Here is a 24,823-nt window from a genome sequence, read left to right on the forward strand (position 1 = left end):
TTGATTGGTTCATCCCCTCTACGCGGTGGTATAAAGTTCAAACCATCTCTATTACTTTCTTGCAAACTAGAGTAGCTTACATACTTGTATAGAAACTTTAGGTAGCTCTCTAGTGTAAGTAGAGACATAGCTCTTGTGTGCCTAGTGATCATATCAACTAGAATTGTTGGATAGGTGGCTTGCCAACACCCCTTTAGAGCTAGAGCAAAAAACTTCGCTTTGTTTTTTACTAACCTCTTGCTCTAGTGATCTTGTAGAATTTTTAAATAGGCTATTCACCTCCCTCTAGCCATATTAGGACCTTTCAGCAGCCCGAACATCTTTTCCACAGACTTGTGAGTTTTTGTCCTAGAGTTTGCATACGGTTCATGGAACCTCCCAGTACAATCCAAAGCCTTGTAATTAGAAACATGGCAGGACAACCATTCTAGGTTAGGTAAGAGTCTCTCGCTTTAAATCTTTATAGTTTCAGTTTGAGGCTTGTAGTGTAATCAAGATTTATAACTAACCTTTAAATTTGTCCTGTCATGTACCATATCATGATTACTTAATTGTGCAAGGACACATGTGGTATTTCTGGCTTTGTACGAGTTGCATAACGAATATCAGGGAGGGACGTGATTATTTTGCTCGAGGCTCGTTAGCAAGAGGCCAATAATTGAGTTCAATCCTGATAATTTGGACCGGTTCCTCCTATACTATATTCATGACGATGATAGATTTATTGATGCCCATCTTTTGAAATATATAATACTAGTCTTTTAAATAAATTTAGTCAAATTTAGTACGGTTTGGCTTACAACAAAATTGAAAGTGCATATATATACAAAATTTAGTACGGAGAGCATCAAATACAACCATCATTAAAAAAAGGAAAGAAAAGAAAACCCAGTCTCATGTTAGTTTTATTTGCTTGCAAAGAGAGATCTTATCTTTATACTCTTATAAAGCAAAACCCCACTACATACTTTTATCAACATATAAGCTATCCAGTTAGGCAATTTAATATCACACAATTAAAATTCACTAGCTTATGCAATTGTAATATCTACGTCAGCAAGTCACCTATTTCTACGAAGATGCAAATTGTCCGATTAAGCAATACACACTCTAATATATTTATATTCCTTTTTCATATGCGCAGTAGCGCGAGGAGAATCCTCCTAGTTTGACATGAATCAAAACAACCTAATTCAAATATGTGAAATAACCAGACGTACACTATATATACATGATTTTTTTAATCCAACTCCTTGAGATTAGTAAAAGAAGTTCTCCTAAGCAAGACGACAATGAACTTTGCAACTAAATAAACTTGTTTTGCGGTCGTTGAAGATCAAGTTTCTTTTCAAAATAAAATTTGGGCCCAAGGCCAACTCTGAAACAATCTTCTCTTCTATCTCCGGAACAAACAAAAAGAAAAAAGAAAAAAAAAATCTTCTCTTCTGCTTGCGCAACAAACAAAGGGCCCACGGAACACCAGCCGTCCGATCCATATCGACGGCCAGATAAATCGGAGGAAGCCCGGAAAAGTCTCCTTCCACCACCACCCTTCTCTCCTCCGCATCTCCCTTTACCATTCTCCTTCCACCCCTCCTCGCCGCCGCAGACGACCGCCGCCGCCGCCGCTGCAGCGAACCCTTGCGAATCTTCGTTGTCCGGTACATTCCCTCCTCCGATCTTGCTAGCCACCGCTCCTTGCCTTTTTGTGATCGCCTCCGTTCAATCGGGGGCGGGCCTCTTCCCCCGATCGAATTCCGCTCGAATCTAGAGGGTTTCCTCCGATCGAGTTCCTCGCGTGGGGACGGGCGGTTTCATGTACCGTTCGAGTTGTTATTAGGCACTATAATATATATGCAGGCGGCGTCCCGTTCGATCAGGGTTTGACGTGCGTGGTGTTGGCTGTCGCAGGGCTGTGGGGGGCAGGCATGGCGCTCCGGAGGCTGCTGCAGGGGAGTGTCCTGCCGCGGGTAACCGGCAGGGCTTTGGCACCGGCCGTGGCGCCGTTTTCAACGGAGTCCGGGGAGACCATCCGTGCCACGCTCTTTCCCGGCGATGGCATCGGGCCAGAGATCGCCGAGTCTGTCAAGCAGGTACAGAATTTAGGTTCGGCTTGGTTCCTTTGTACAACTATATGGATTGTCTACATGTATGTATATCAGAAAGTTCGTTTGTTTGATAGACAAACTAAAGCTATGTTTGAAGCTAAGCTTGTAGGAACATCATTGTCCATGGCATGCAGGATGGTGTACTGTTTTTTGATGCCTATACTCATAGAAAGATCTATGTTTCACTTTTTTTGTCTGACCTAATTCCTAAGTTTTTTCTTGTATATAGGCTAGAAAAGAGTGAAAACAATTTTATATGTAATAATGAACTTGACCACTTGAGTTAGTAAGATGGGGGTAATACTATGATGGCAATCATTAACAAACCAAATGCTCATTCTCTTACTCTCATAACAAGATAGATTAACATTTACTTTTCATTGTGTCCGAAACATAATGTATATATATGCTATTCAAGAGCTAAGCATTTGTTATGGTTTTTAAATCGATTCTAGTTAGTGGCATACTGGCGTGAGAAAGAGAAATCATCTTGCATTCGACAATATGGTAGCTATAACTTAAATGCAAACTCCAGCATATGTGCCGTGTTTATGCAAAGTTTGTTTTTGTGGTGTTCTTTATAGATATTGATCTGACACTAGCATATAACAGTTTGGGTGACCATGTGGGGATGCTATTATCGAAAGCCACTGTTCTTATTGCCAGAGGAGCAATTGAGAGTTGAGAGTTGAGACAGGCTGTGTGTTCTTCCAAAAAATGTTATTTGTCACTTGTGTACATTTCTATTATTTTCTGTTTTGATATTCATCTTGAAGTGGGATAGTCATTTGTGGTTTTCTGAGTATGTTTCTACCAGTTATTTATGGCTCGCTTATTATTTTGTAAGTTTGTGATCTACACCTTGGCCAATTCTGTCTGAAATGCATTATATGAAGTATACATTCAGTGACTACTGTAATATAGACACTGCTATTGTTGCATTCACTGTATCAACTCTCTTAATTGTATTGGATCCAATGCAGTTGAGGGCAAATGTGATGTGAGGCACTAGGTCCTCAAGTTGCACTTGAGGTTGAGGTCAAGGCATAGGAAAATTATGTATACAAAAAGCATCAGGAGTAACCTATAAACATCGATATACAATATATCTTGTAGTATATCCTTTGGCTCTTATTTTGATGTTTGGATCAGCTAGGAAATTGTTCTTTCAACTGGGCTATATTTGTCAGTATACATATCAATCAAAATCATAGCCTCTGATTTACACAGATAAAGCGGTTATTGCTGAATACTTTTAAAAGTACTGTTTTACTTTGTATGTCTTTTTTCGGCATATCATATTATCTTTGTAAACTATTAAATTATTTTATAGTTAAATGCATGAGCGTCCCCTAAATTTATCGATGTCACAGGGTCCACAAACTTTGAAAATGTGTTTCTGGCTAAATGGTGGACTGCATGTCCGTAAACTTGTTAAATGGTGCATCGTCCACTGTGGTGTACCACTTAACAAGTTTAGGGAGCCAGAAATGCGTTTTCAAAGTTTGTGGGCTTTGGTCAAAAAAAAAGTTTGTGGGCTTAAGTGACACCCTTTCAGGGGCCGCTCATTTTATAACCATAGAAGGTCGGCAGGGTGGGTAGTGAATAAGTGATCTGCAATAGCAAGACGACACCTTTTCATGCACAGATTACTAGGAATGGTAAGACCTAAGAGGCTGGACTTAGGACAGTGAGCTTTGTCATCTCCATGATGATAATCTCTGTTCACCACAGCTCATCTCTTGCCTTCTACGCTCCTTCAGTTCACATTGATTATAAACTAATGATGGGTTAAAGTTAAACAGTCTTAAAATGCTACATCTAAACCTTCAGTTCAGTCTTAAAAATATTTGAGTTTCATTTAGGCCTAGCAACCTCCTCTCTTCTTTCTTTTTCCTTATCCTAAGCTTATATTCTGTTGTGAGGTACACAGTATCCAACAAAAACACACATGTCTCACCTGATACACTGCCAGATGAGACATCAGACATGCTGCTTTAATGTGCCCAGGCGGCAGGCACACAGTTGTGTCAGCAATGCATATTAGTTTGGATGGATGTTTATAGATAGTACTTGGATGATGCAACTCCCTTTTTTTCTGCTAGTGGAGTGGGTTCCAGCCTTATAGGGCATATTTATAATCTTCCATGCCTTAATGAGGACACTAGGTTACAAGGCATTTGGAAGTTTAATTTATATCTTATTACATTCAAGTGTGATTAAGAGAGTTTATCCCCTTGCTCTTGGTTTGAGGAACTGTTATTGGATGTTTCATGACAATCAGTAGCTAGGTTATTTACTTTATTTTGATTTAATTCCTTAGTTTTATATGGTGTGATTCCTTTAAAGCTACATCTCCTTTATGGTTGAACAACATGAAGTTCAAGAGCTGCTGAGCAATTTAACAGCAAATTGTCCTTTCTGGTTGCATGTCTCTGAATTTTCTGCTGGAATGGAATCTTACAACTATTGCTGGAAATTCATCTTTGTCCATGCTATGCAAATCTTGAACTTCCAAACATGGTTGCAAAATGGAAGCTGATTGCGTCAATTGTGAAACTGCAGCTTTGAGCTAAAATCTGCAGTGGTGCTGGTCTTGCTACTGTTGTTAATTAGTGGATGAAGTTCATTGATGCATGATATTTGAGAAGGTAGCTTGTTTCTATAGTGTCCTGAAGATTTTTGTTTTGCTATTTCAGGTATTCAATGTTGCAGGGGTACCAATAGAATGGGAAGAACACTATGTCGGTACAGAAGTTGATCCCAGAACAGAGAGTTTTTTGACTTGGGAAAGCCTGGAGTCGGTGCGTAGAAACAAAGTTGGCTTGAAAGGACCTATGGCTACACCTATTGGAAAGGGTCATCGATCTTTGAATCTTACATTAAGGAAAGAACTTGGGCTCTATGCCAATGTCAGACCTTGCAACAGCCTCCCAGGCTACAAGACCAGATATGATGATGTTAACCTTGTGACAATTCGTGAAAATACTGAAGGAGAATATAGTGGTCTTGAGCATCAGGTAAGCATTCTTATAAAGACATGTTGCTTCAACTATTTTGTCACCATGATTCTTTTTCACCTTGTCCTAGTTTCACTCCAGGTTGTGAGAGGTGTTGTGGAAAGTTTGAAAATTATTACCCGCCAAGCAAGTTTGAGAGTGGCAGAGTATGCTTTCCATTATGCCAAGGCCAATGGCCGGGAAAGGGTCTCTGCGATCCACAAAGCCAATATTATGAGGAAGACAGATGGTCTTTTCCTCAAGGTTTGTGGGCTACCATTGTTCCTTCTTTTCATGGATGCAATTCTTTTATTTCTTTGAGAATTTATGTTTTCTTGATTTTTATTGTACTTGTAGTGTTGCCGTGAAGTGGCTGCGAAGTACCCTGAAATTCAATATGAGGAAGTCATCATAGACAATTGCTGTATGACGGTATGTTGTCAGTTGAATGTGTCCATTTTTTGATCAACTGTTGTTGTGCTCTTGATAGTGATGGCCTGCCTAATGCATCAGGCTGGGCTATTTTGATATCAATTTTTTCTTACTATAGCTGATACTAATGCAACTCATAATGAACTGCATCTTCCTTCAGCTTGTGAAGAATCCTGGTCTTTTTGATGTTCTAGTGATGCCAAATCTCTATGGTGACATTATTAGCGATCTATGTGCTGGTTTGATCGGGGGCTTGGGCCTAACACCCAGGTAAACTTGCTTTGATTAATCTAAATTCCTTGGGTATTGATACGACAAATGCTCACATTTCTTTGTTTTTCCCAGTTGCAATATTGGTGAAGGCGGCATTTGTCTGGCAGAAGCTGTTCATGGTTCTGCTCCTGATATTGCTGGCAAGGTGAGTAGGTCTTGGAACAATTTCTGCTTTCTACCATAATTTGTTGTATTTTACTTGTGGTTTCTCATGATATGTTTGGGAATCAATAGGGTCACTTGATTCATTGATGTTTTGCGATTTTTCAAGGCTGTTAATATATAATTATCTGATACTTATTTAGATACAGTTTAATGCTTTTAACCTGAAAGTTGTCTGGCATGTTCCTCCTGTTAACATCTTGATGTATTGGTATTACAAGTTGCTATATATATTCACCCGTACTGGATTTGTTGATTGTTTCTAGAACCTCGCGAACCCGACTGCTCTTATGCTGAGTGCTGTCATGATGTTGCGCCACTTGCAATTCAACGACAAAGCAGACCGGATCCACAACGCCATCCTTCAGACCATCGCTGAGGGAAAGTACAGGACTGCTGATCTTGGTGGAAAGGCATCGACATCAGAGTTTACAAACGCAGTCTGTGAACACATCTGAGAATCGGATGTGATTCTTTCCTTCTGATTGTTTTGTCTTCCTAATTTTTTTTGTCGCATATGGAGAGGAGCTTTAGCTTTAAGAGGTTAACTGGCAGCACCTCAAACTTTTGTGGGTGTTTAACACGGTTTGAGACCGTCAAATAATTTTGTCACATTTCTTGCTGTTCAGAGATTCTTTCAACTCCGGAAACGAGTCTATAATTGTCTGTAATAATCAACAGCAGCATTATAGCAGTAGGTAGGGTTTATTTCATTCACGTTCTTGAAATATTGGGCCAACTGGTTGGAATGCCAGTTAGGGCATGTTAAACCTTGTTTTCCCTTTATGCTTGAAAAGAACCAAATTCATGTATCGAACGGAATTTGCAGCTTTATTAACATGGTGATACTATTCATTTAAGCACTGATAGTTATCTAGCTACTCCTTTCGTTTCAAATGATAATACGTTTTGTCTTTTCTATGTATTAGTTTTGCTGCGTATCTAGACATAAATCTAAAAACCACAAAGTTTTATAATTTAGAATAGAGGGTAGTAATAGTTACTGACAATTAGCTAGGAGAGCTGATAGTTAGCATTCCCCTAGTTAATAAGTAATAGCTGTCTATTAGTAGGTCTATTGGGCTCTACTAGCAGTAATGTTAGCTACTAACTATTAGAGCATTTAAGAGTCTTTATAAAATTACCTTTTAAAACGTCATTGGAAGAAACATTTAAGTAAAAATTGTTTTTCAGTATTTTTGTACCCTCCAATGGTTTTTTATATCTTGTCTGTAATCTAGATAGCTATTTTCGCTCTTAATCTTTGACCAAGGAGAAATTAGGATTGTTCCTCATCTTTAGCCTCTAAGGAATCTAGAATGCTCTATATGCTAGCGAGAAATCTGAAACAAAGAATGTTTATATTTTGAGATCAAATAAAAGAAAAATCATTGAAGAGTATTTTTTCACCAAAATCTCAATTCTTATAAATTAGAAAAGGATATAAAGAGTCTCTTGACCTTAGCGCACTGGACCCAAACATATCGTTGTTCAGAAAAGTGGATGTTTTTTTTTTCTCTAATTATGTACTTCCACTTAGATCTTGTTTAGATCCTTTAGCTGCTAATAGTTAGCCCAATAACTTTAGGAAACCCTAGATCTAGAGCCGTAGATGTAGACATGTTAAATGTATTTATATGACTCATTTTATTTATATCTTAGATTAAATAAAAACATTTAAACTACTTTAGTTTAGTATATAAATTATAGCGTAGATCTCGGAGAGTCCTTAGAGCACCTCGAGGAGTCTCTTAAACTTACTCTCATAATCATTATTTAAAATATCATTTGAATAAAATGATCTCTATTTTTCTATCCTCTAATATATGTGCACTCTAGAGAGCTAGCTTCACTCTTCATCTTTATCTTTAGCTAGCAAGAAATCTGAAATAGAGAATAGCTATATACTTAGAGATCCAATTAAAGAAATTAGAGGATTTTTTTCACCAAATCTCTATTCCTATCAATTAGATTAGAAAAGATATAAAGAGGCTTTTGAGGTTGCTCTTAGTGAGCTCTGCATCTATAGCTAATGATAATTTTAAAATGGAAGACAGCTAAAGAGTTGAAGGTATTTTTTCACCACGACTGAACTTCTCGGAAAGGAGAGCATGTAAACTTGGAAATTCATTTTCCAATGGAGACAGATTTTAGCTCAAAATTGCTGTACCTGGCTTAGGCCTTGTTTAGTTCTATTTTTTTTTGCAAAATAAATATTGTAGCACTTTCATTTGAATTTGATAAATATTGTCTAATCATAGACTAACTAGGCTTAAAAGATTCATCTCGCAAATTACAGATAAACTATGTAATTAGTTATTTTTTATCTATATTTAATGCTTTATACATGTGCCGCAAGATTCGATGTGATGAAAAATTTGAAATTTTTTTAAAAAATTTGGAACTAAACAAGGACCTAACAGATAGAGACGCTGTTGGCGTTACTCTAGAAGGCTCTTAGTTCTAGACGATGCAAAAATGCCGTAAAATATGAATGGTCGACATGTAAACACACTTGGAAATGTGATGCGAAATGCCTCAAATGAGAATACGCCATATGTAACATAACGATTTATCTATCTATTTATTTTGTAAACCGAATCAGGCAGGAGAGGGTAATGGATGCTTTGGATCGTTTAGACGAAGCGGAAGCAAACATAAACATACATCGTGCCTTGCCTGCCGGACAGTAGAACAGAGTCTGGGGGTCCAGATCTTCGTATTGAAATCCACGGACAGAGGAACGAGGAAACGAGCCTGCTACACGCGATTTGTTTTTTTTTTGAATGGGCTTAGTATCATGAGTATTACATGGCACATGAAGTGTGCCTACACTCCAAAAATGCCAGACCAAACAGCACCTTTCTAATGGATGAAAGTCTATATTATCTTCATGGAACAAAAATCGATAATTTTTTCCCAGACTTATCTTGCATCAAGACATGACTACGTCTAGAAATCAAGCGTTTGGCATGCAGAAATCCTAATCTGCTGGACTGCAGTCTATTCATGCATTCCCGTTTCAGTTTAACACTACTCAAGTGATGAGCCCAGTGAAATCAAAACTTCAAAAGGTCTCCACGGCCCACAGGCCACAGCCATAGCAGCTGAACGAATAACTGGGAGACAAATAAATGCCAAAAAAAAAAGTAGAATCGTCTTGATCTCTGTTGACTAATGCCAACCACTATAATTGTACATGTGTCTAGAAGAGTTTGCTCAAGTCGTTTTACTCTCCAAGAGCCATACCGAACCCAAATTTGTAATCTTTCTTCCAGTGGTCAAGCTGCACAAGATTGCAGAACAAAATCAGCGTTGATAAAGAGGTAAAAAAGTGATGAACTTCACATTTTCTGACTGCGCACTACAATCATCTAGAGTAGGTGAAGCATCTAAGGTGGCCAAGATCAAGGTCTAAGGTTCCTTTCTTCTTTGATATAGTTCTAATCTATGTTTTCAATCACTTGTGCATCTATATAATTTGACTAATTCATAGTATAAATTTATGACTTCTGACTTTCTCAAATCGTAATACGCCATATAAAAAGTTTGACTAACTCTTAGTATAAATTTATGACTTCTGACTTTCTCAAATCGTAATACGCCATATAAAAAGAAACAGATGGAGTACTAAATAGTAGAGCAAGTTTCTCAAACTGACCTCTGCAGACAACTGGAAAGTGACGCCTGGAGTCAATCGCTCCTCCAAAAGAGCAGAAATTACGCCATTGGTATCCAGTTTCCCCCTCAATCGACACTGCAAATTTGATAACCAATATATTCACTTATATTATCATAAGCCCATAGAACAATAGAATTTCTTAACCAAAAAGACCCACTTGATCATGTGACATGACCCAACTCATGAAAAATTGGATGCCCTCGACCATTTTATCGAACATTTGCATTACAAGAACTTGAAGCATGGAAAAATTAACAAATGGGTCAAACTAACAAGGATACCTGTCTCAGCATATAATCATAACCAAAGGTTGCTGTTACATCCTTTGTCATTTGATTGTACATGAAATCAGATGCAAGGGAAACCTGCACACATTTGCTTATGTAATGAAGCTGCTATAAAAGTGAAAAAAGATGTAATCATTAAATACGATATGAAAAACACTCACCTTTTCAGATACTTTCTGTACATAACTAAGTGCAACCATTCCAGTGGTTGCAATTTGGGCAGTCGCAACCTGCACATATATGAGATCCAGCTTCATCAGATACAGATAAAAATATTTTATTTCCCCAACTTAATATATATATATAACTACCAATGCTTGTGCTAACTGTGCGTTGCCAAGATGAGTTCTGAGGCTCTTGTTACAGAAGTCTAAAAAAGATGCTAAACACAAGCAAGAAACCTGATTTATCAGGTCATCTAAAGTAATATATGAGCCTAAGTACTTCTGAAAAACCTTCACTATGGTGCTCTTGTACATGACATAAAGCAGCGTGCACACATATTTTTTAGCTTCAACCAAGGAAGCGCAGTACTGGAATTTCATATAAGCAGATCAAGTTTTTAAATAAAAGAAGTGAGCAAGTATTTAACCTTATCGATATATGTACAAAAATTGAAATAACATGAGTTTATGAACACTTCTGAGCTTTTCCACCCAGGATTCCACAAACTGCCAATTGCTGGGTGATAACCACCGAGAAGTTCGGGCCAGACAGTAATTCTTGGACACCCAAGAAACCCCCCTCCTAATACCAAACTCCACATTTTTTTAAGAACTGCTATTTTTGTTAAAGTAGTTAAAAGGCAACGCCTTAAGAACAAAACAGCAAAGGCTTACAATCACAAACATGTTGCGCGTAGACAAGAAATAAAACCGACAACGGCCACCACCAAGTAGAGCATGGCATCACCAAAAAAAGAAAAGAAAAAAAAGAAAAGCAGAGCCTGCTCTCCAGTTTGGGATGGGTTTTGGCTTCTGCAACCCGTAATCTAACTGAGACTAGAAAATAGTCAATAGGAAACTTCAAATGAAAATAGGAATATCTGATCTCCAAGGTTCAAAAACAGATTTCTGGAAACTAGTTGCGTACATTCAATTTCAGCATTCCTGCGATGAAGTCCAAGTCTTGCCTAACAGTCCAGCAGTAAGTTGCACTATAAAGACTAGCATGAAAATTTTCACTAAATGGTTCATTCCCAAAATTATAGTCATGAGAAGTTTTTAGTTTCATTCGAAGAAGTCATAAACAGTTTGCATGCAAGCTGTAAAAAGGTAAAAACAGAAGACTGACCAACTAAGCTTTACCAGTGCTTCATAATGTTTGTTGTTTGATATTTTGATTTGATGCAAAACTGACTTCAAAATACCTTACATTTATCTATCAGTTCGGAACTTTGGATCAAATTGTGGAAACTGGAAAGGGCAGACTTTCTAGGGGCCTATAACAGGATGTCCACAAAATAACGCACATATTGCTTTATTTACTGCTAATGAGTGTTAGCAGGAGAGGTGGGAAATCAATGACTTGAAGTATTCAAGGAAAACCAAAATCACACACATATTAAAAATAAGAAAACATTTATGCATGTGTTCAGAGAGGTTAATATTATTGCTTTCCGTTTTTTCGATTACTTTAAAGAACTAGTTCTGTTTGTATTTACTTGGGAAATTCCAGCCTAAAATATAATTCAGCATCTATTATTATAAAGGTAGAATTCATACTTTCCAAAATTCTAGCAACCTGAACTGATTAAGTTGTACATTTAAGGGCCCATTTGGTTGCGCTCACAGGCGCTCCGGCTCCCAAATCACTGTTGCGCACTGTTCAATGCTGTACTGCAACAGTGGGGAAAACAGCTATAGCTCTGGCAAAAATGAACAGCGAAAGGGAAGAGATGCATATTTGGGGCTTCTCCTGGCTCCGCTACATTACTGCTAGACAGTGCTGGAGCCCGAGCCAGGAGGAGCCGCTCCAAACGGGCCCAAGTCTGGAATAAATTGAGAATCTAAAAACTTGAGGCCTCTTCAAATATGAATTATCCTAGAAACTGATAAACTTAGATTCCTATGTGTAAACAGATCGACTATAACTGATGAAAATCTGAAACTTCATAACAGATTACATAATGATCATGAAGTTGCACACAAAGAAACTAACCATTTTCTTTGTGTCATAGCGAGCAACAACACCGACTCCAGACTTCCTTTGCTGTCCAAGCCAGAAGGCTTCAGTTCCCAAGGAAAGGTTCTTGGTGACACTCTGAAACACATTAAAAAAACTCTGATTTGTTGAAATGATAGAACAAGGATGTTAGTTGTACAAAGTCTATCTGAAATTAACTTATCATGATTAAACTGAACTCATGAGATTTATGTGAAAATTGGCACTTTCATGAAAATGATGACCTAAAGAAGGTACCTTCTAACATCCTTTTAAACAACAGAACCACTGCGTAAGCTATGTTTGGGGTGGTAGGTTAATGCCTAATTTCTTATTGCACTTTTATTGCTTTCAAAAACAAGTTGTTTCTTGTCATATGAATGATGATCACTTTGGCAAAATAAACTTCAAGTGGATGAAAGAGGAATTAAAATCGCTGTTTTCCATTCCACTTGTAGCGGGCAAAGGAACAGAAAAAGCATCTATGGCTACCTACAGGTATGAACCAGAATTGAAAAGAATCATTAAATAAACAGTAAACATTTGTTTTAACAGACTAAAATGGATACTGGAATTTTGTGTGTGTGTGTGTGGGGGGGGGGGGGGGGGGTGTCTGCTCGGTAATAGCGCAATTTATGAGAGAAAATGGAAGTATGTAGTATGTACCTGGATATAGTTTGCTCCATAGAAGCCATTGTTTCCAAATTGAATCTGAGATCTAAAATCTTTTCCCTGGAATCAAGTTACAAATAAAGCACAAATTCAGGTAAACAAATGAATGGAAGGAATTAAAAGAAAGCAGACAGGAGGTGAGGCCATAATATTTGTGAATTGTTTATCTGAATACGCAGCCAAATTTAAAATCCAGCAGCGCATGGACAAAGCGACAAACTTGAGGATACAAAACCCCGCACAACTGTTTTTTTTTTTTGGGGGGGGGTGTTGTCTATTATTTCTACGTTTTTGTCAAACTTAGACTACGTTCTGACTTATGCACATGCTCAAAATCTCTACTACATTCCTCAAAAAAATATAGAAAATCAATGGCAACAGAGATGTATCAACAAATATAAATAATTAAGAAAGATGGAACTGAAAAAAGACATGTAAGAATTAGAAAACTAAACAAAATAATAGCAGTCATTGTTAAATAGGCTCATGTGCCAAGAATTATTCTGAAAAAAGATACTAGCAGGAAGTTATGTCATCAAAGGGATTATGAAAACTAAGCTCCTAAGGATTTTCTGAAACCAATCATGATTCATAAAAAAGACAAAGCCCTGGCCCTGCTTTTTATAGAAAGCAGGTTTTCACAAGTAAACGTAAAACTATCTGGCCCTTTCCTATAAAGAGAGCAACAACATGAAGCAACTCTAGGCAAACAACTCTACTATATCCAAACGTCCAACTCTAGGCAAACAACTCACAAGGTTCAAGAAGCAAAACAAAGATTTAACCGCCCATATAATAGACTAAACTACAAGTCTTTGTGCTACTCCAATTGACATCATATGATTTCAAGTTTTGTTTCATGATGCATGGAAAGTTAGACACAATTAGGACAAAGCCGATACATCGATGCTATCAAGTAGTTGCCTGAGCTGACCGGGTCAATAGCACGTTTTCACTAACTTCAATACAACTCAAGCCACATACTCATCTGGTTCAAAGGAAGAATGGGCAGGCCTAATAGCATGTAAACAAACTTCAGGAGAGCAAAACAGGTTAAGTCATAATTTCTATCTTTCCCATACACAAAGTCCTACAAATCATGATCCAATCAATTTTGTGCAAGACAGCACAGCAGCAATAGCAATAACCTATTTACTTCAACATAAGAGAAGGGAGTCAGATAACATACTTCATTACTTGATGTATAAAACAAACAGTTGCAATATACAACTGCTGGGAAAGCCCATCAAACCAAACAACCAAATAAAGGCTTCCGAGCGAACAGAAATCGATCTTTACAAAGAGAGGCTGACCTTATAATCAAAATTAAGCATCCCTTGCGAGTAGTGGGGCTCACTTGTCAACTGCAGGAGCACAAAATCGGTCAACTAAGGAATTTAAAGGTGGCATCAAGCAAAGCTGATCCCAAATAATCATCAATTTACCAGCAGTTAGAAATCAATTTACCTGAGCATTTATCTTTAAAGAAAGGTAGTCCGTGATATCGTGCTTGACACGGATGTTCTCCCTCCCGTCATGTGAGATCCTCCCCATGAGCATCGTCTACAAGCGAATCCCATTACAATGAGGGACGAAACCCAGTAGAGAACACTCAACAGCACTCTTATATAAAGGGAAAAGGAGTACAACCTTTTGATTGATAAAGTTGGCACCAAACTCATAATTGGAGGTGGGAACCTTGATCACATCGTTTCCCTGTGCCGGGATCTCAGTGGATCCCATGTAAACGCTGGTTCAAACAAACGCACAGCAGTTGTGAAAACATGGGCAGACAGCCAGAACAGGCTGACAAAACAGGAAGAGGCACCAGGTACCCTACCTGTGGCTCAAAGCGAAGCACGGGGTGATCATCTTGGTGAAATCGAAGCGCATGCCCTCGAAGAGATCCGGCTTCAGCGCCACTGCAACAAACGCGAAGAAGGCCACATCGTTACTCGCCACCGGCTCGATTGGCGGTCAAGTCAGTCGACAGATCAAACAAGGTGAGAGGAACACCGGGGACTTACTGAAGGCCTCGCGCTGGATCTCCTCGTACGGGACGGGGCACGGGAGGTTGAGGTAGTCCACCTTCTCCTCGGTCGCCTCCTCCTCATGGGGTTTCGGCGGCGGGGTGGCGAAGGCGGCGTCAGCGGCAGCGGGCGCGAAGGGGGGAGGCGTCGACGCGTATGTGGGAGGAGGTGGAGGAGGGGCCCCGGCCTGGCTGACGGAGGAGCCCATGGCGGCGGCGGCGGCGGCGATTTGCGGTGGGGGTGGGCGTGGCGGCGGCGCGGGGGTCTGGGTAGGTTGTGGGCGTGTCAGTGTGTGATTTCGCTGCGCCGGCGGCGCGGCGGGGGTCAAATCGTCGGGGTTTTAGCAGGGTTTCCTCGCTGCGCCTGCGCGGACGGTACGGGCCGGGGCGGGGCGGACGCTGCTGGCGGTTGGATTTTGCCTCGTGATGCGCGTATCCGATCGATCGTGCCCGTGTTTTCTTACATTTTCGTCTTGTGCGTCAAGGTATGCCACGTCGTGCCGTTCAAGTATAAATTCTGGGTAAAACAGCCACAAAATTTTATTTACAAGCTTATTAGTGTCCGATAAAAAAGAGTAGTATATAGTAAAAATAAAAAACATATAAATAGGTACTCTGTCTTCCTCCGATCTATAGGTCACTCAAGCATTTTTTCGTAGTCCAAGTTCTTTAACTTGACCGAGTCTCGCCATCATTTACAACATCAAATTAATCTTACTATTTTTTATATAATTAAATATGTCTTGGCCTATTCGCTGGTCTAGAAAATCATGGCTAAAAATATTGTTCACTGATTTATTATGAGAGAAAAATATTATTGTCTAACAGAAAAAGTAAGACTTATAAGACATGCTCGCCTTTATTTAAAATTGTACTCCCTCTGTACCTATAATAAAGAAAACCATTTAGGACAGTAACACGATCTCCAAAGCCTAACTTTGACTTCTTATTTTTTTATAAAAATAATTATCAAAAAGTGGTGTATATATATATATATATATTTATAAAATATTTTTCAAGACAACTCTATTCATATAGTTTTTATATTTCTAAACTCAATGACTTAAAAGTTTTTCGTAATTTATATTCCCAATGTTTGTCCCAAACCTTGTCAAAAATGATTTTTCTTTAGGGGTATAGAGGGAGTATGTGTTAATATTTTTTGTAAAAATTATATAAAATTAGCAAAATTTGATTTAGGAACCAAAAAGAACTTCTAATTTGACCGGAGGGAGTAAAATTATATTTACATGCACCTACAACATTAGCTTGGTTAATTTGTCGATATGAACATGAGATTGCAGACCCAAGAAAGTCTAATACTCTAACCGCCTCTAAATTTTACCATCTTCAGCTGCAATGTGTACTGTAGGCACAACCCGTGTAGTAGAAGCGAACATGACAATTAATATGTGATTTTTCCCTTTTCATCTAACATTGCTCATGTTTCTTCTCTGACTCCACGGAAAGCTTCAATTTCTAGAATTCATATCAAATCTTTTCTTAAGTTTGATCAATTTTCTAGAAAAACATCAATATCTATGACATAAAATGAGTATATTATAAAAATATATTTTATGATAAATATAATGGTTACTAATTTGATACTATAAATCTTAGCATTTTTTAGAAATTTGGTCAAAGTTTAAAAAGTTTGACTTAAGACAACTTTAGAAATTGAAGTTTTCAGGGACAGAGGGAGTATTAAATATTAATAACTCTATCTCAAATTATAAGACGTTTGACTTTTTTGACCCTAAGATTGACCACTCATCTTATTAAAAAATCTGTACAAATATAGTCAAATTTAAGTCATTCTTGAAGAACTTTTGTTAATAAACCAAGCCATGACAAAAAGAAGTAGTATTTTACACAAATTTTTGAATAAGGCGAATGGTCAAACTTGGTATAAAAAAGTCAAACGTCTTATAATTTGGGATGAAGGGAGTATATATACGAATAAAGGTCTCCATACATGTAATAACAAATGAATTGTTTCTCTTTGCTTCAAAAATTTGACTCCACGCAAAACTGGGCTTATTAGTTTGGTTAGATTCTTTACAGTAAAATCTGTTCTATTTTTCTAAGTTTATTTTAAATTTTAATTATGTTATTCTTTCAACTTATCTTGGATTTAGATCTTTGTTTCGGTACTTGTAAGTTGCACATTTGGCTTTCTAAACTTATTCCAAGTTCTTCTTCTGGTCCCAACTCCCAATACCTATAAATTACACACTCGGCTTCGTTCCTAAACTTGTCATGAGCTCTTATCACAGTCCTTAGGGGGTGTTTGGGACTGCTCCACAAACTCCACCATGGAGCAGCTCCAAAAAAAACTAGAGTTTGTGGAGTACCTCTTTAGGTGCTCTCACAACTCCATCTTTTTTCTCGAACTGAGTGCGTGGAGCTAAAACCGTTTGGCTAAAAAACGTAGAGCGGAGCTGAAAAACGTGGAGCAGAGCAGTCCCAAACACCACTTACACTTACAACTTGGCTCCATAAACTTGTTTTACTGCCATCGCCCCGCCCCGCCCGCTGCACACGCATACCTCAGCCTATATGCGGCTGCGGTCCATGCCACACCATGCTTACTCGCACACAAGCTTGTGCCTGTGTGCACTGCGTCACCACGCAAATGTCGTACCCGCACTACTACACCAGGACCTGCTGCCCCTGCCCACACCGCACCGCACGTTGCACTTGCCTTGCCACGCTATAGCAGCACGGATGGAAACGGTACACATATTTTTTTATTGTACTCCCTTCATACCAAATTCTAAGTCATTCCAAGAATCTTAAAGAGTCTAAGTATTTTCACGTTTGACCAAAATTATAGAGAAAAATATTAAGATTTGTAACATAAATAGGTATATTATAAGAATATAATTAAGAAAGAATATAATAATACTTAGTTAGTACCATAATAATAATTATTTTATAATAAAAATTTGGTCAAACTTAGAAAAGTTTGACTCTCCAAGAATTTTGGATGAAGGGAGTATTCGAGATTGAATTTGTTTAGAGTGGTTTAGATCTCTTCGCGAGTCAGAATATTTAACATCCGATATTGTATCCGTATTCAAATACTTAAATCGTATATTTATGATGTCGACATCCAATCGTATCTTATTCGACATGGTTGATATTATCCGTATTCGAATCGAATTTGACCAAAAATATGAAAACAAATATGACATCGGTGACGTTCGTATCCAATCCGTTTTCATCCCTATCAACACAAACGCCTACATGTGTGTGCATTATTGCCATGGTACCGATGTGCCTCGTCCATGCCACGATGCTGTAGGATGGCACAATACCATAACGTCAGAGAGCCGAATGTGCAATTTGCAAGTATTGAGACATGGATGAGAACTTAGAACATGTTTAAACTTTAAAAAAGAGTATATGCAATTTGCAAGTATCAGGATTGGGTTGAGAACTCATGATAAATCATGAGAGCAAAATATGCAGTATATTTTAACTTAGAACAACTAAATCTAAAGAGAACAGTAATTTGGATCATGACTGAGTACGACCTATCAATTTTATTGGGCACACCTAATGAAAGAAAAGGGAGAATTTGGAGACTTGTACTAGTTGCGTGGCATGCATGCAAACCATGCTCTCTGGCCACTGGGCGATATGCCAATACCACACGCATATCGTTCATCGCAAAAACTGCAATTTCGAAACCTCCCCCAACCAACCAAAACGACGTCACGGTCTCACTACGCCGGTAGTTGAACGAACCACGGCAACCCCTGCACCGAAATCTCACTGAAGCCTATCTACTCGTACTCGATCGCCAGAAGCTCGCTCAAGTCTGCTAGCTCACTTATCAGCACTTTCATTTGATCCTCGTCGTCTCTCGGCTATATATAAGAACGAGCCGCGCCTAGCTCTTCTTCCTCGTGTGCCTCATTTGGATCCCCAAGAAGGGATGGCGCGCGTGCACGAGGCCGAGGCACCGATGGCATCCAACGACGACGACGACTCCGCGTCGCTCTTGGTCGACGAATGGTCTCCACCACCAGCAGTAGTCACCCCTGCTCGTGGGTCGTCGTCGTCTCCTTTACGGCGGCTCGGGAAGAAGCAGGCGACGACGAGGCCGGCCACCACCACCACCGCCAGCAGCAGGAGGCACGACGTCAAGAGGTTCATATGCTCGCCGTTCGCGGCCGTGTTCCGGGCGATGTCGTGCGCGCGTGATGCTGCGATCCGTACATGCGACGAGCAGCAGCCAGCAGGCAGCAACAGCGGCGGCACGGGCGCCGGGGTGGTGGCGGCGGAGCGCCGCCGGGAGGCGGCGAGGAGGAGACGGCCAAGCCTCGAGCAGCTCCTCAGGATGGAAGCGCCGCCGCCAGCATCCGCCCGCCCGCCAGGTCATCAGCAGCAGCGCAAGCTGCTGGCCGGCAAACCACGAGAAGCGGCGGCGGCGGCTCCGTACGAGGTGATCTCTTCCTGCACCGCCGTGAAGGGGAGTAATAAAGAGCAGCAGGAGCCGTTATTCCCCTCGCCTCAAAGTCATCTCGTGGCTGCTGTCTCCTCCGACGACGGCGATGAACGGCGGCGGCGAACCACGATCGTGCCCGCCGTGAAGTTGGAGGCCGGCGGCCCCGGCCGGCAAACGAACGCGAAAAGGCTGGTGGTCGTCTTCGCGTCGTCTCTGCGGGCGTGCTCACGGGCTCCGAGGATCAACGACGGGAAGGTGGCCGCGGCAGGCCGTGCTCCCGGCAAGGCGGAGCTGTTCTATTATCGGCCCATTCCCATGGGGCGGAGGTGCCGGGTTCAGCATCTGGAGGAGTCTCCTTACAGTGGTGACCTGTCGTCGCTGCTCGACCTTGGACAGATGTGAGGTGCTGGTGCATGGACGCATGGGTTTCCCCGGCCGGACAGGAATATAGGCGAACAGCCATGCACACTTCGTACTCATATATATACAATATACTACAAATGTACGTTCCTTGTATTTTTCCAGCTGTGTATGTTAGTATTTTTATTTACATTATACATAAAAATCTGTCATCATCCACGTGAGATTCCAACGTTCACTTTATCAGCGACGATCATCTGTTCTCTTAAAAGACACTGCATTCAGAAGTGTCATTTTACATGTATATACATGTACAACTATGGATCAATGAAGAACAATAATTTTTAAGACTCATTTGTCTCTTGAGTCTCTATTGTAGTGACTCGGTGTACCATGATTGTTCTTGCTTCTAATTTTCAGAGTAGTGAGAGCAACATGTTATAACCACCTTGGTTGTTCAATTGTTCACATGTTAATTAGTTGTTCATCACTTAATGAATAACAATTGAGCATGACATGTTATGTTTAACCAACGCCATACTTTTATGTGGTAAATTACAAAAAACCTACTCCCTTTGTCCCTAAATAGCTATATTTGCGCTTTTTGAAAATAATTTTTACTAAATATATATTAAAAAATATTAATATTTATCGTACGTAATTAATATATTACTAAAAAGATATTTGAATCTAGTTTTTTTAATAAGTTTATTCACAGGTTTAAATATTATATGTATTTTTTACTAATTAAATCAAACTTGTGATACACATATAACGTCAATAGATACTTTGAGAGACGGAGGGGGTATAATTCAAGTTTGTCCATCCACAATTTTTTTTTTGCTTTGGATCTTGTTTAGTTGGTAAAAAATTTTAAATTTAGCTACTATAGCACTTTCGTTTATATTAGTAATTATTATCTAACTATAAATTAACTAGGTTTAAAAGATTCGTCTCACAAATTACAGTCAAACTATACAATCAGTTATTTTTTATCTATATTTAATGTCCTACATAATTGTCACAAAATTTGATTGGATGAAAAATTTTAAAAAAAACTGAAAAAGTTTTGAGAACTAAACAGGCCCGGCTGCATAAACGCAACGTGCCCTCTGTGTGAGCAGCATGTCAGAAACTCAGGATTGTACGTGTCCCACAGCTTCCACGCGGCGTGTAGTGCGACGCTAGCGACCGGCACTCGCCACCGCGGCACCATACCATCTCTGGAGAGTTCTCGCCGCTCTTTATATCTCCCAACTCGCACTGGTCATCGCACAAGCAAGCAAGAACACGAAAGTGCACCAGCGGCATCGAGTAGATAGTGTGTCAGGTTGTCTTCAGCTAGAAGAGCCATGGCGTCCATGCAGAAGAGCCACGACCACGAGGAGCGCGCGCAGTCCGCGGCGCAGAAGGCCGGCGAGACGAAGGACGCGGTGGCGGACAGAGCGCGGGGCGCCATGGACGCCGCCGCGGACAAGGCGCGTGCGGCGGCGGACATGGCCGCAGATAGTAAGGCGGGGGACGCTGGGTCGAAGGAGGACGACGTGATGCTGCGGGTGAAGGAGGCGGACCAGATGACGGGGCAGGCGTTCAACGACGTCGGCCCCATGGGCGAAGAGGGCACTGGCATGCCACGGCGACGGCGCTAGCTACCAACCTGCGTTCCATGGAGACGCCGTTCTAGCTCTGATGGCCGCTGGATCGGAGCTGGCTGACCTGGCCGACGTTGTGCTTCATGTAAAAGTACAAACAAAGGTATAAAAGAACTACCATAAATAAAGAGACGCGACGGATCTCCTCTTCTCCCTGAAGTTCATATATACAATAACACAAACTGCATACTATTTTGGTTTTTGCATTTGCGATAGTCAAGTGTGTGCATACATAAGCAAAAGCAACCATACCTTGAACATCATTTCAATTTGAACGGCCGCAAGAACTGCCTCACAGAGTCAGTCACCGATAGGCAGTTAGGCAAGCAGCAACTACGCATACGGCATGCGCAACAACGTGCCTCCCTTGGATCTGTCAGCGGAACGCCTCCAACGGCGGCTAGAGCTCTCCGGGTCTTCAGGCAAGCGCATGCCAGGTCCAGTCTAGCCTCTTCCGCTGTCCTTCAGGTGATCGTCGTCCGCTACATGGTCCACTAGATCTTCAGGTTTCACCACTGTCTTCAAGGCCGCCTTTGACTTTGTTGGCCGCGCCTCACCGCCTTCTCCCTCCCCGTGCCACGCGGCCACGCCATTGAGGGGTCTCTTCCTCAGCAACAAGCTACAACGCCACGGTTTACCTCGAGCTGAGGCTCAACTATGTTCGGCAAGTCAACCTCTCGATCAACCACTACTACATCAAGATCAAGCGCCTCGCTGATCGATCAGCTTCGCGACATCGGCCACCTCATCCCTGAGCCCATTACCTTACTAAATCTGCACTGTGGCCTCAACCCTCGTTACTGCTACGACAAGCTGGTCATCACCTTTAAGTTCCTGTCACACACCTTCATTAGTGCACGCTCTTTCCTCATCTTAGAGGAACTTAGTGCCCAACAAAACGCCAATGTCAAAGCTAAGCAAGCTCTCGCACCACACATTAGTTGAGCGGTTCTTCTGACATCACTCATGCCACTGATCGAGGACACATGAGTGGTGCCAGAAGAATCGCTCGACCGACCACCATGTGTGGTGGTGAAAGCTTGTCCGGTTTTGACATTGGCGTCGTGTTGGGCGCTGAGTTTCTCCAAGATGAGAAAGAAGCGCACCGTCATAAAGGTGTACGGTAGGAACTTGGAGGTGATGACCGGCTTGACGTAGCAGTAATGAGGGTTGAGGCCGCGAAGGAGATTCAACACCTAGCTTGGCTCGGTGACGGATGACCAATGTCACGAAGCTGATTGGTGAGGTGCTTGAGCTTGGTGCAGTAGTCGTTGATCGAGAGGTCACCTTGTTGCGTGGAACACAGTTTTCGGCCTCGAGGTAGACCGCGCGCTGTAGCCCATTGTTGAGGAAGAGGCCCTCGATGGCGTGCTCTCAGGAGAAGTTGGTGAGGTGAGGTTCATGAACATTGTCAAAGACAGCCTTGGAGATAGTGGTGAAGATCTAGTTGACAATACAGGAGTCGGCCTTGCGCAACTCACTGTCACGCTCCTCGGACAGGGTTTCTACATTTGGATTCTTGGAGTTATCGTGTCATTAGTCTAGGGTTTATTCTTTTAACCATGGGTATTCTTTGTGGAGCAGTATGGGCTAATGAGGCATGGGGATCCTATTGGAATTGGGATCATAAGAAAACTTGGGCATTTATTACCTAGACCATATTTGCAATATATTTACATAGTAGAACAAATCCAAATTGAAAGGGTACGAATTCCGCACTTGTAGCTTCGATAGGATTTCTTATAAATTGGATTTGCTATTTTGGTATCAATCTGTTAGGAATAGGTTTACATAGTTACAGTTCATTTACATTAATTACCATCTAAATAATTACATAACATAAAACCTTTGGGGTTTTTTCTTTTTTTTGTTTGATTTGAGAACCCTTTGATAAGACGTTCAAGGGGTTCTAAAAAATTCGAGATAGATCTAATTAGACTTTTTTTACTTTTTTCTTAATTTTAATTTTTCCACTCTGGAATATAGAGCGGACAGGTTAAAAAAAGTTTATCTATGCACAGCTTGATACCCATTCTTCATTTCATCAAGATCTTCTAATGTACACTTTCAGCAGCGTATGGATCCCACATCCCTCCTTAACATTCATGCAAACATGTATACGTACTCCTTGGTCTGGAAGGGTGAAATATCTTTAAATATCATTGTCATTCATATGAACATGTATACAACTCCGCTTGTCTGGGTCAGTCTCAAAATATGTACATATATTGTTTGTTGAGTGATTCATTAAATATCCTTAAGTTTGACTAAGTAAATATAAATATACTCATTTTCATGGTATGTAAGAAATATCATTAGATTGATAATTAGACAAAAACACATAACCTCACCCCCCGTGTTGTTCCCACACGAGCAATACGGGAGACCCCCTAAAACCCTAGCGCTGCCCCCTTCTCCCTCTCCCTTCGCACTGCCGTCAGAGCTGGCCGCTAGCATGGCTGCTTAGCTGGCCGAGATGGCGACGGCGCGGCTCTTCCTCCCTTGAGTGCGGTAGCGCACACGGCAGTAGGCCAACGGTCCCTCCCCTGTACGACTACATGGAGCTCGGCGAGAAGGCTTCCACGACTGTGGTGGCTCCGGTTGGTGCTTGAGCTAGCACAGAGGATGGCCACGGGGCTCCCTTATCTTCTCTGTGCATCCCATCCTCCAGATCTTGATGGCGGCAGTAGTGGCGGCCCCGGCCGTCGATCTGGCCCCATGTTAACTAGATCTAGCTTGCCTAGGCCAAGCGAACAGCGTGGTGCTCGTGCAGGCGATTGGGGGATGCGACAAGGCTGCCTCTTCTTTTCCTTGGCCTGTATCCTCCCATCACGGCCTTGGTTGCTGTGTGGCCGGGGTCGGTAGCGACCAGAGCAGTGGACGGCCAAACCTTCCTGGCTGCGGCTACGATGGCAATTGTCGACGAAATATGGTCGGCAGTCTACCTAGAGGTATACCCAAAGTAGTAGATTAGGTGGAGGTGCGTGAGACAATAAACTAGATGGTGATGGAAGACGAATAGAAGAGTTTTTATCCAGGTTCGGCCGTCGTGAGGGCATAATACCTACGTCCTGCGTCTGGTTTGTATTATTGTATGATACAAGATGAGATCTATTTAACCTGTCTTCTAGGGAACCTCTGCCTCTCTTTATATACTGTAAAGGAACAGAGTTATAAGTGAAGTATTCTATTTGGTACAATATCTTCTTGTAGCCTTGCAGTGCACGCCAACCAGTGTCGTGCGCCGCATGTCTTCATCTTGTGGCCTGGGCCACCTCCGATGGTGTGGCCTATCTCGAACCATGAGGGTATAGAGGTTTATACCCTCACAGTAGCCGGATGGGCTTGCGTACCCGTGGTGGACGTTGGTGGTGTGGCGTACCGACTAAGTATGACGCCCACAAAGATAGTGAAGAGTGAGGCAACAACTTACCATGGGGCTCTGCTAGGGTCTGCAACCGCTAGAGGCAAGGCACGAGTTCGCATGATTGGAAGTCGGAGCTGCTCTCCATGTGTTTGAGTTTGGTAACGATGACTGATTGCGGCTC

General features: G+C 41.2%; 4 protein-coding genes across 4 annotated transcripts; 3 read left to right on the forward strand and 1 right to left on the reverse strand.

Annotated features, from left to right (window-relative positions):
• On the forward strand, nt 1,514–6,834 carry LOC8074533 (isocitrate dehydrogenase [NAD] catalytic subunit 5, mitochondrial). Its single transcript, XM_002455408.2, has 8 exons — nt 1,514–1,661; nt 1,912–2,093; nt 4,808–5,128; nt 5,210–5,371; nt 5,465–5,539; nt 5,700–5,809; nt 5,885–5,957; nt 6,241–6,834. Exons 2-8 carry the CDS (start codon nt 1,929–1,931, stop codon nt 6,430–6,432), a joined length of 1,098 nt encoding a protein of 365 aa, XP_002455453.1. The 5' UTR covers nt 1,514–1,661; nt 1,912–1,928; the 3' UTR covers nt 6,433–6,834.
• On the reverse strand, nt 8,837–15,126 carry LOC8054661 (mitochondrial import receptor subunit TOM40-1). Its single transcript, XM_021455041.1, has 11 exons — nt 14,806–15,126; nt 14,619–14,700; nt 14,429–14,528; nt 14,246–14,341; nt 14,092–14,142; nt 12,773–12,838; nt 12,104–12,205; nt 10,105–10,173; nt 9,938–10,021; nt 9,636–9,731; nt 8,837–9,260 (listed from the first exon to the last, which is right to left on the reverse strand). Exons 1-11 carry the CDS (start codon nt 15,014–15,016, stop codon nt 9,204–9,206), a joined length of 1,014 nt encoding a protein of 337 aa, XP_021310716.1. The 5' UTR covers nt 15,017–15,126; the 3' UTR covers nt 8,837–9,203.
• Nucleotides 18,286–19,849, forward strand: LOC8074534. The gene has a single exon (XM_002455409.2). The coding sequence runs from the start codon at nt 18,751–18,753 to the stop codon at nt 19,663–19,665; it is 915 nt and encodes a 304-aa protein (XP_002455454.2). The 5' UTR covers nt 18,286–18,750; the 3' UTR covers nt 19,666–19,849.
• Nucleotides 20,900–21,481, forward strand: LOC8054662 (embryonic protein DC-8). The gene has a single exon (XM_002455410.2). It carries the CDS (start codon nt 20,976–20,978, stop codon nt 21,270–21,272), a length of 297 nt encoding a protein of 98 aa, XP_002455455.1. The 5' UTR covers nt 20,900–20,975; the 3' UTR covers nt 21,273–21,481.

The sequence above is a fragment of the Sorghum bicolor genome, chromosome 3, assembly GCF_000003195.3.
Source record: "Sorghum bicolor cultivar BTx623 chromosome 3, Sorghum_bicolor_NCBIv3, whole genome shotgun sequence".
NCBI lineage: Eukaryota > Viridiplantae > Streptophyta > Magnoliopsida > Poales > Poaceae > Sorghum > Sorghum bicolor.

What these genes read in the sequence shown, in the direction of transcription:
- LOC8074533 (XM_002455408.2), top strand. Translation starts at nt 1,929, where the DNA reads ATGGCGCTCCGGAGGCTGCTGCAGGGGAGTGTCCTGCCGCGGGTAACC. An exon ending in TCGCCGAGTCTGTCAAGCAG is followed by an intron (nt 2,094 to 4,807) that starts GTACAGAATTTA and finishes TTGCTATTTCAG; the next exon opens with GTATTCAATGTTGCAGGGGT. An exon ending in GGCTTGGGCCTAACACCCAG is followed by an intron (nt 5,810 to 5,884) that starts GTAAACTTGCTT and finishes TGTTTTTCCCAG; the next exon opens with TTGCAATATTGGTGAAGGCG.
- LOC8054661 (XM_021455041.1), bottom strand. Translation starts at nt 15,016, where the DNA reads ATGGGCTCCTCCGTCAGCCAGGCCGGGGCCCCTCCTCCACCTCCTCCC. An exon ending in GATCCAGCGCGAGGCCTTCA is followed by an intron (nt 14,701 to 14,805) that starts GTAAGTCCCCGG and finishes CGTTTGTTGCAG; the next exon opens with TGGCGCTGAAGCCGGATCTC. An exon ending in TGCTTCGCTTTGAGCCACAG is followed by an intron (nt 14,529 to 14,618) that starts GTAGGGTACCTG and finishes TGTTTGAACCAG; the next exon opens with CGTTTACATGGGATCCACTG.
- LOC8074534 (XM_002455409.2), top strand. Translation starts at nt 18,751, where the DNA reads ATGGCGCGCGTGCACGAGGCCGAGGCACCGATGGCATCCAACGACGAC.
- LOC8054662 (XM_002455410.2), top strand. Translation starts at nt 20,976, where the DNA reads ATGGCGTCCATGCAGAAGAGCCACGACCACGAGGAGCGCGCGCAGTCC.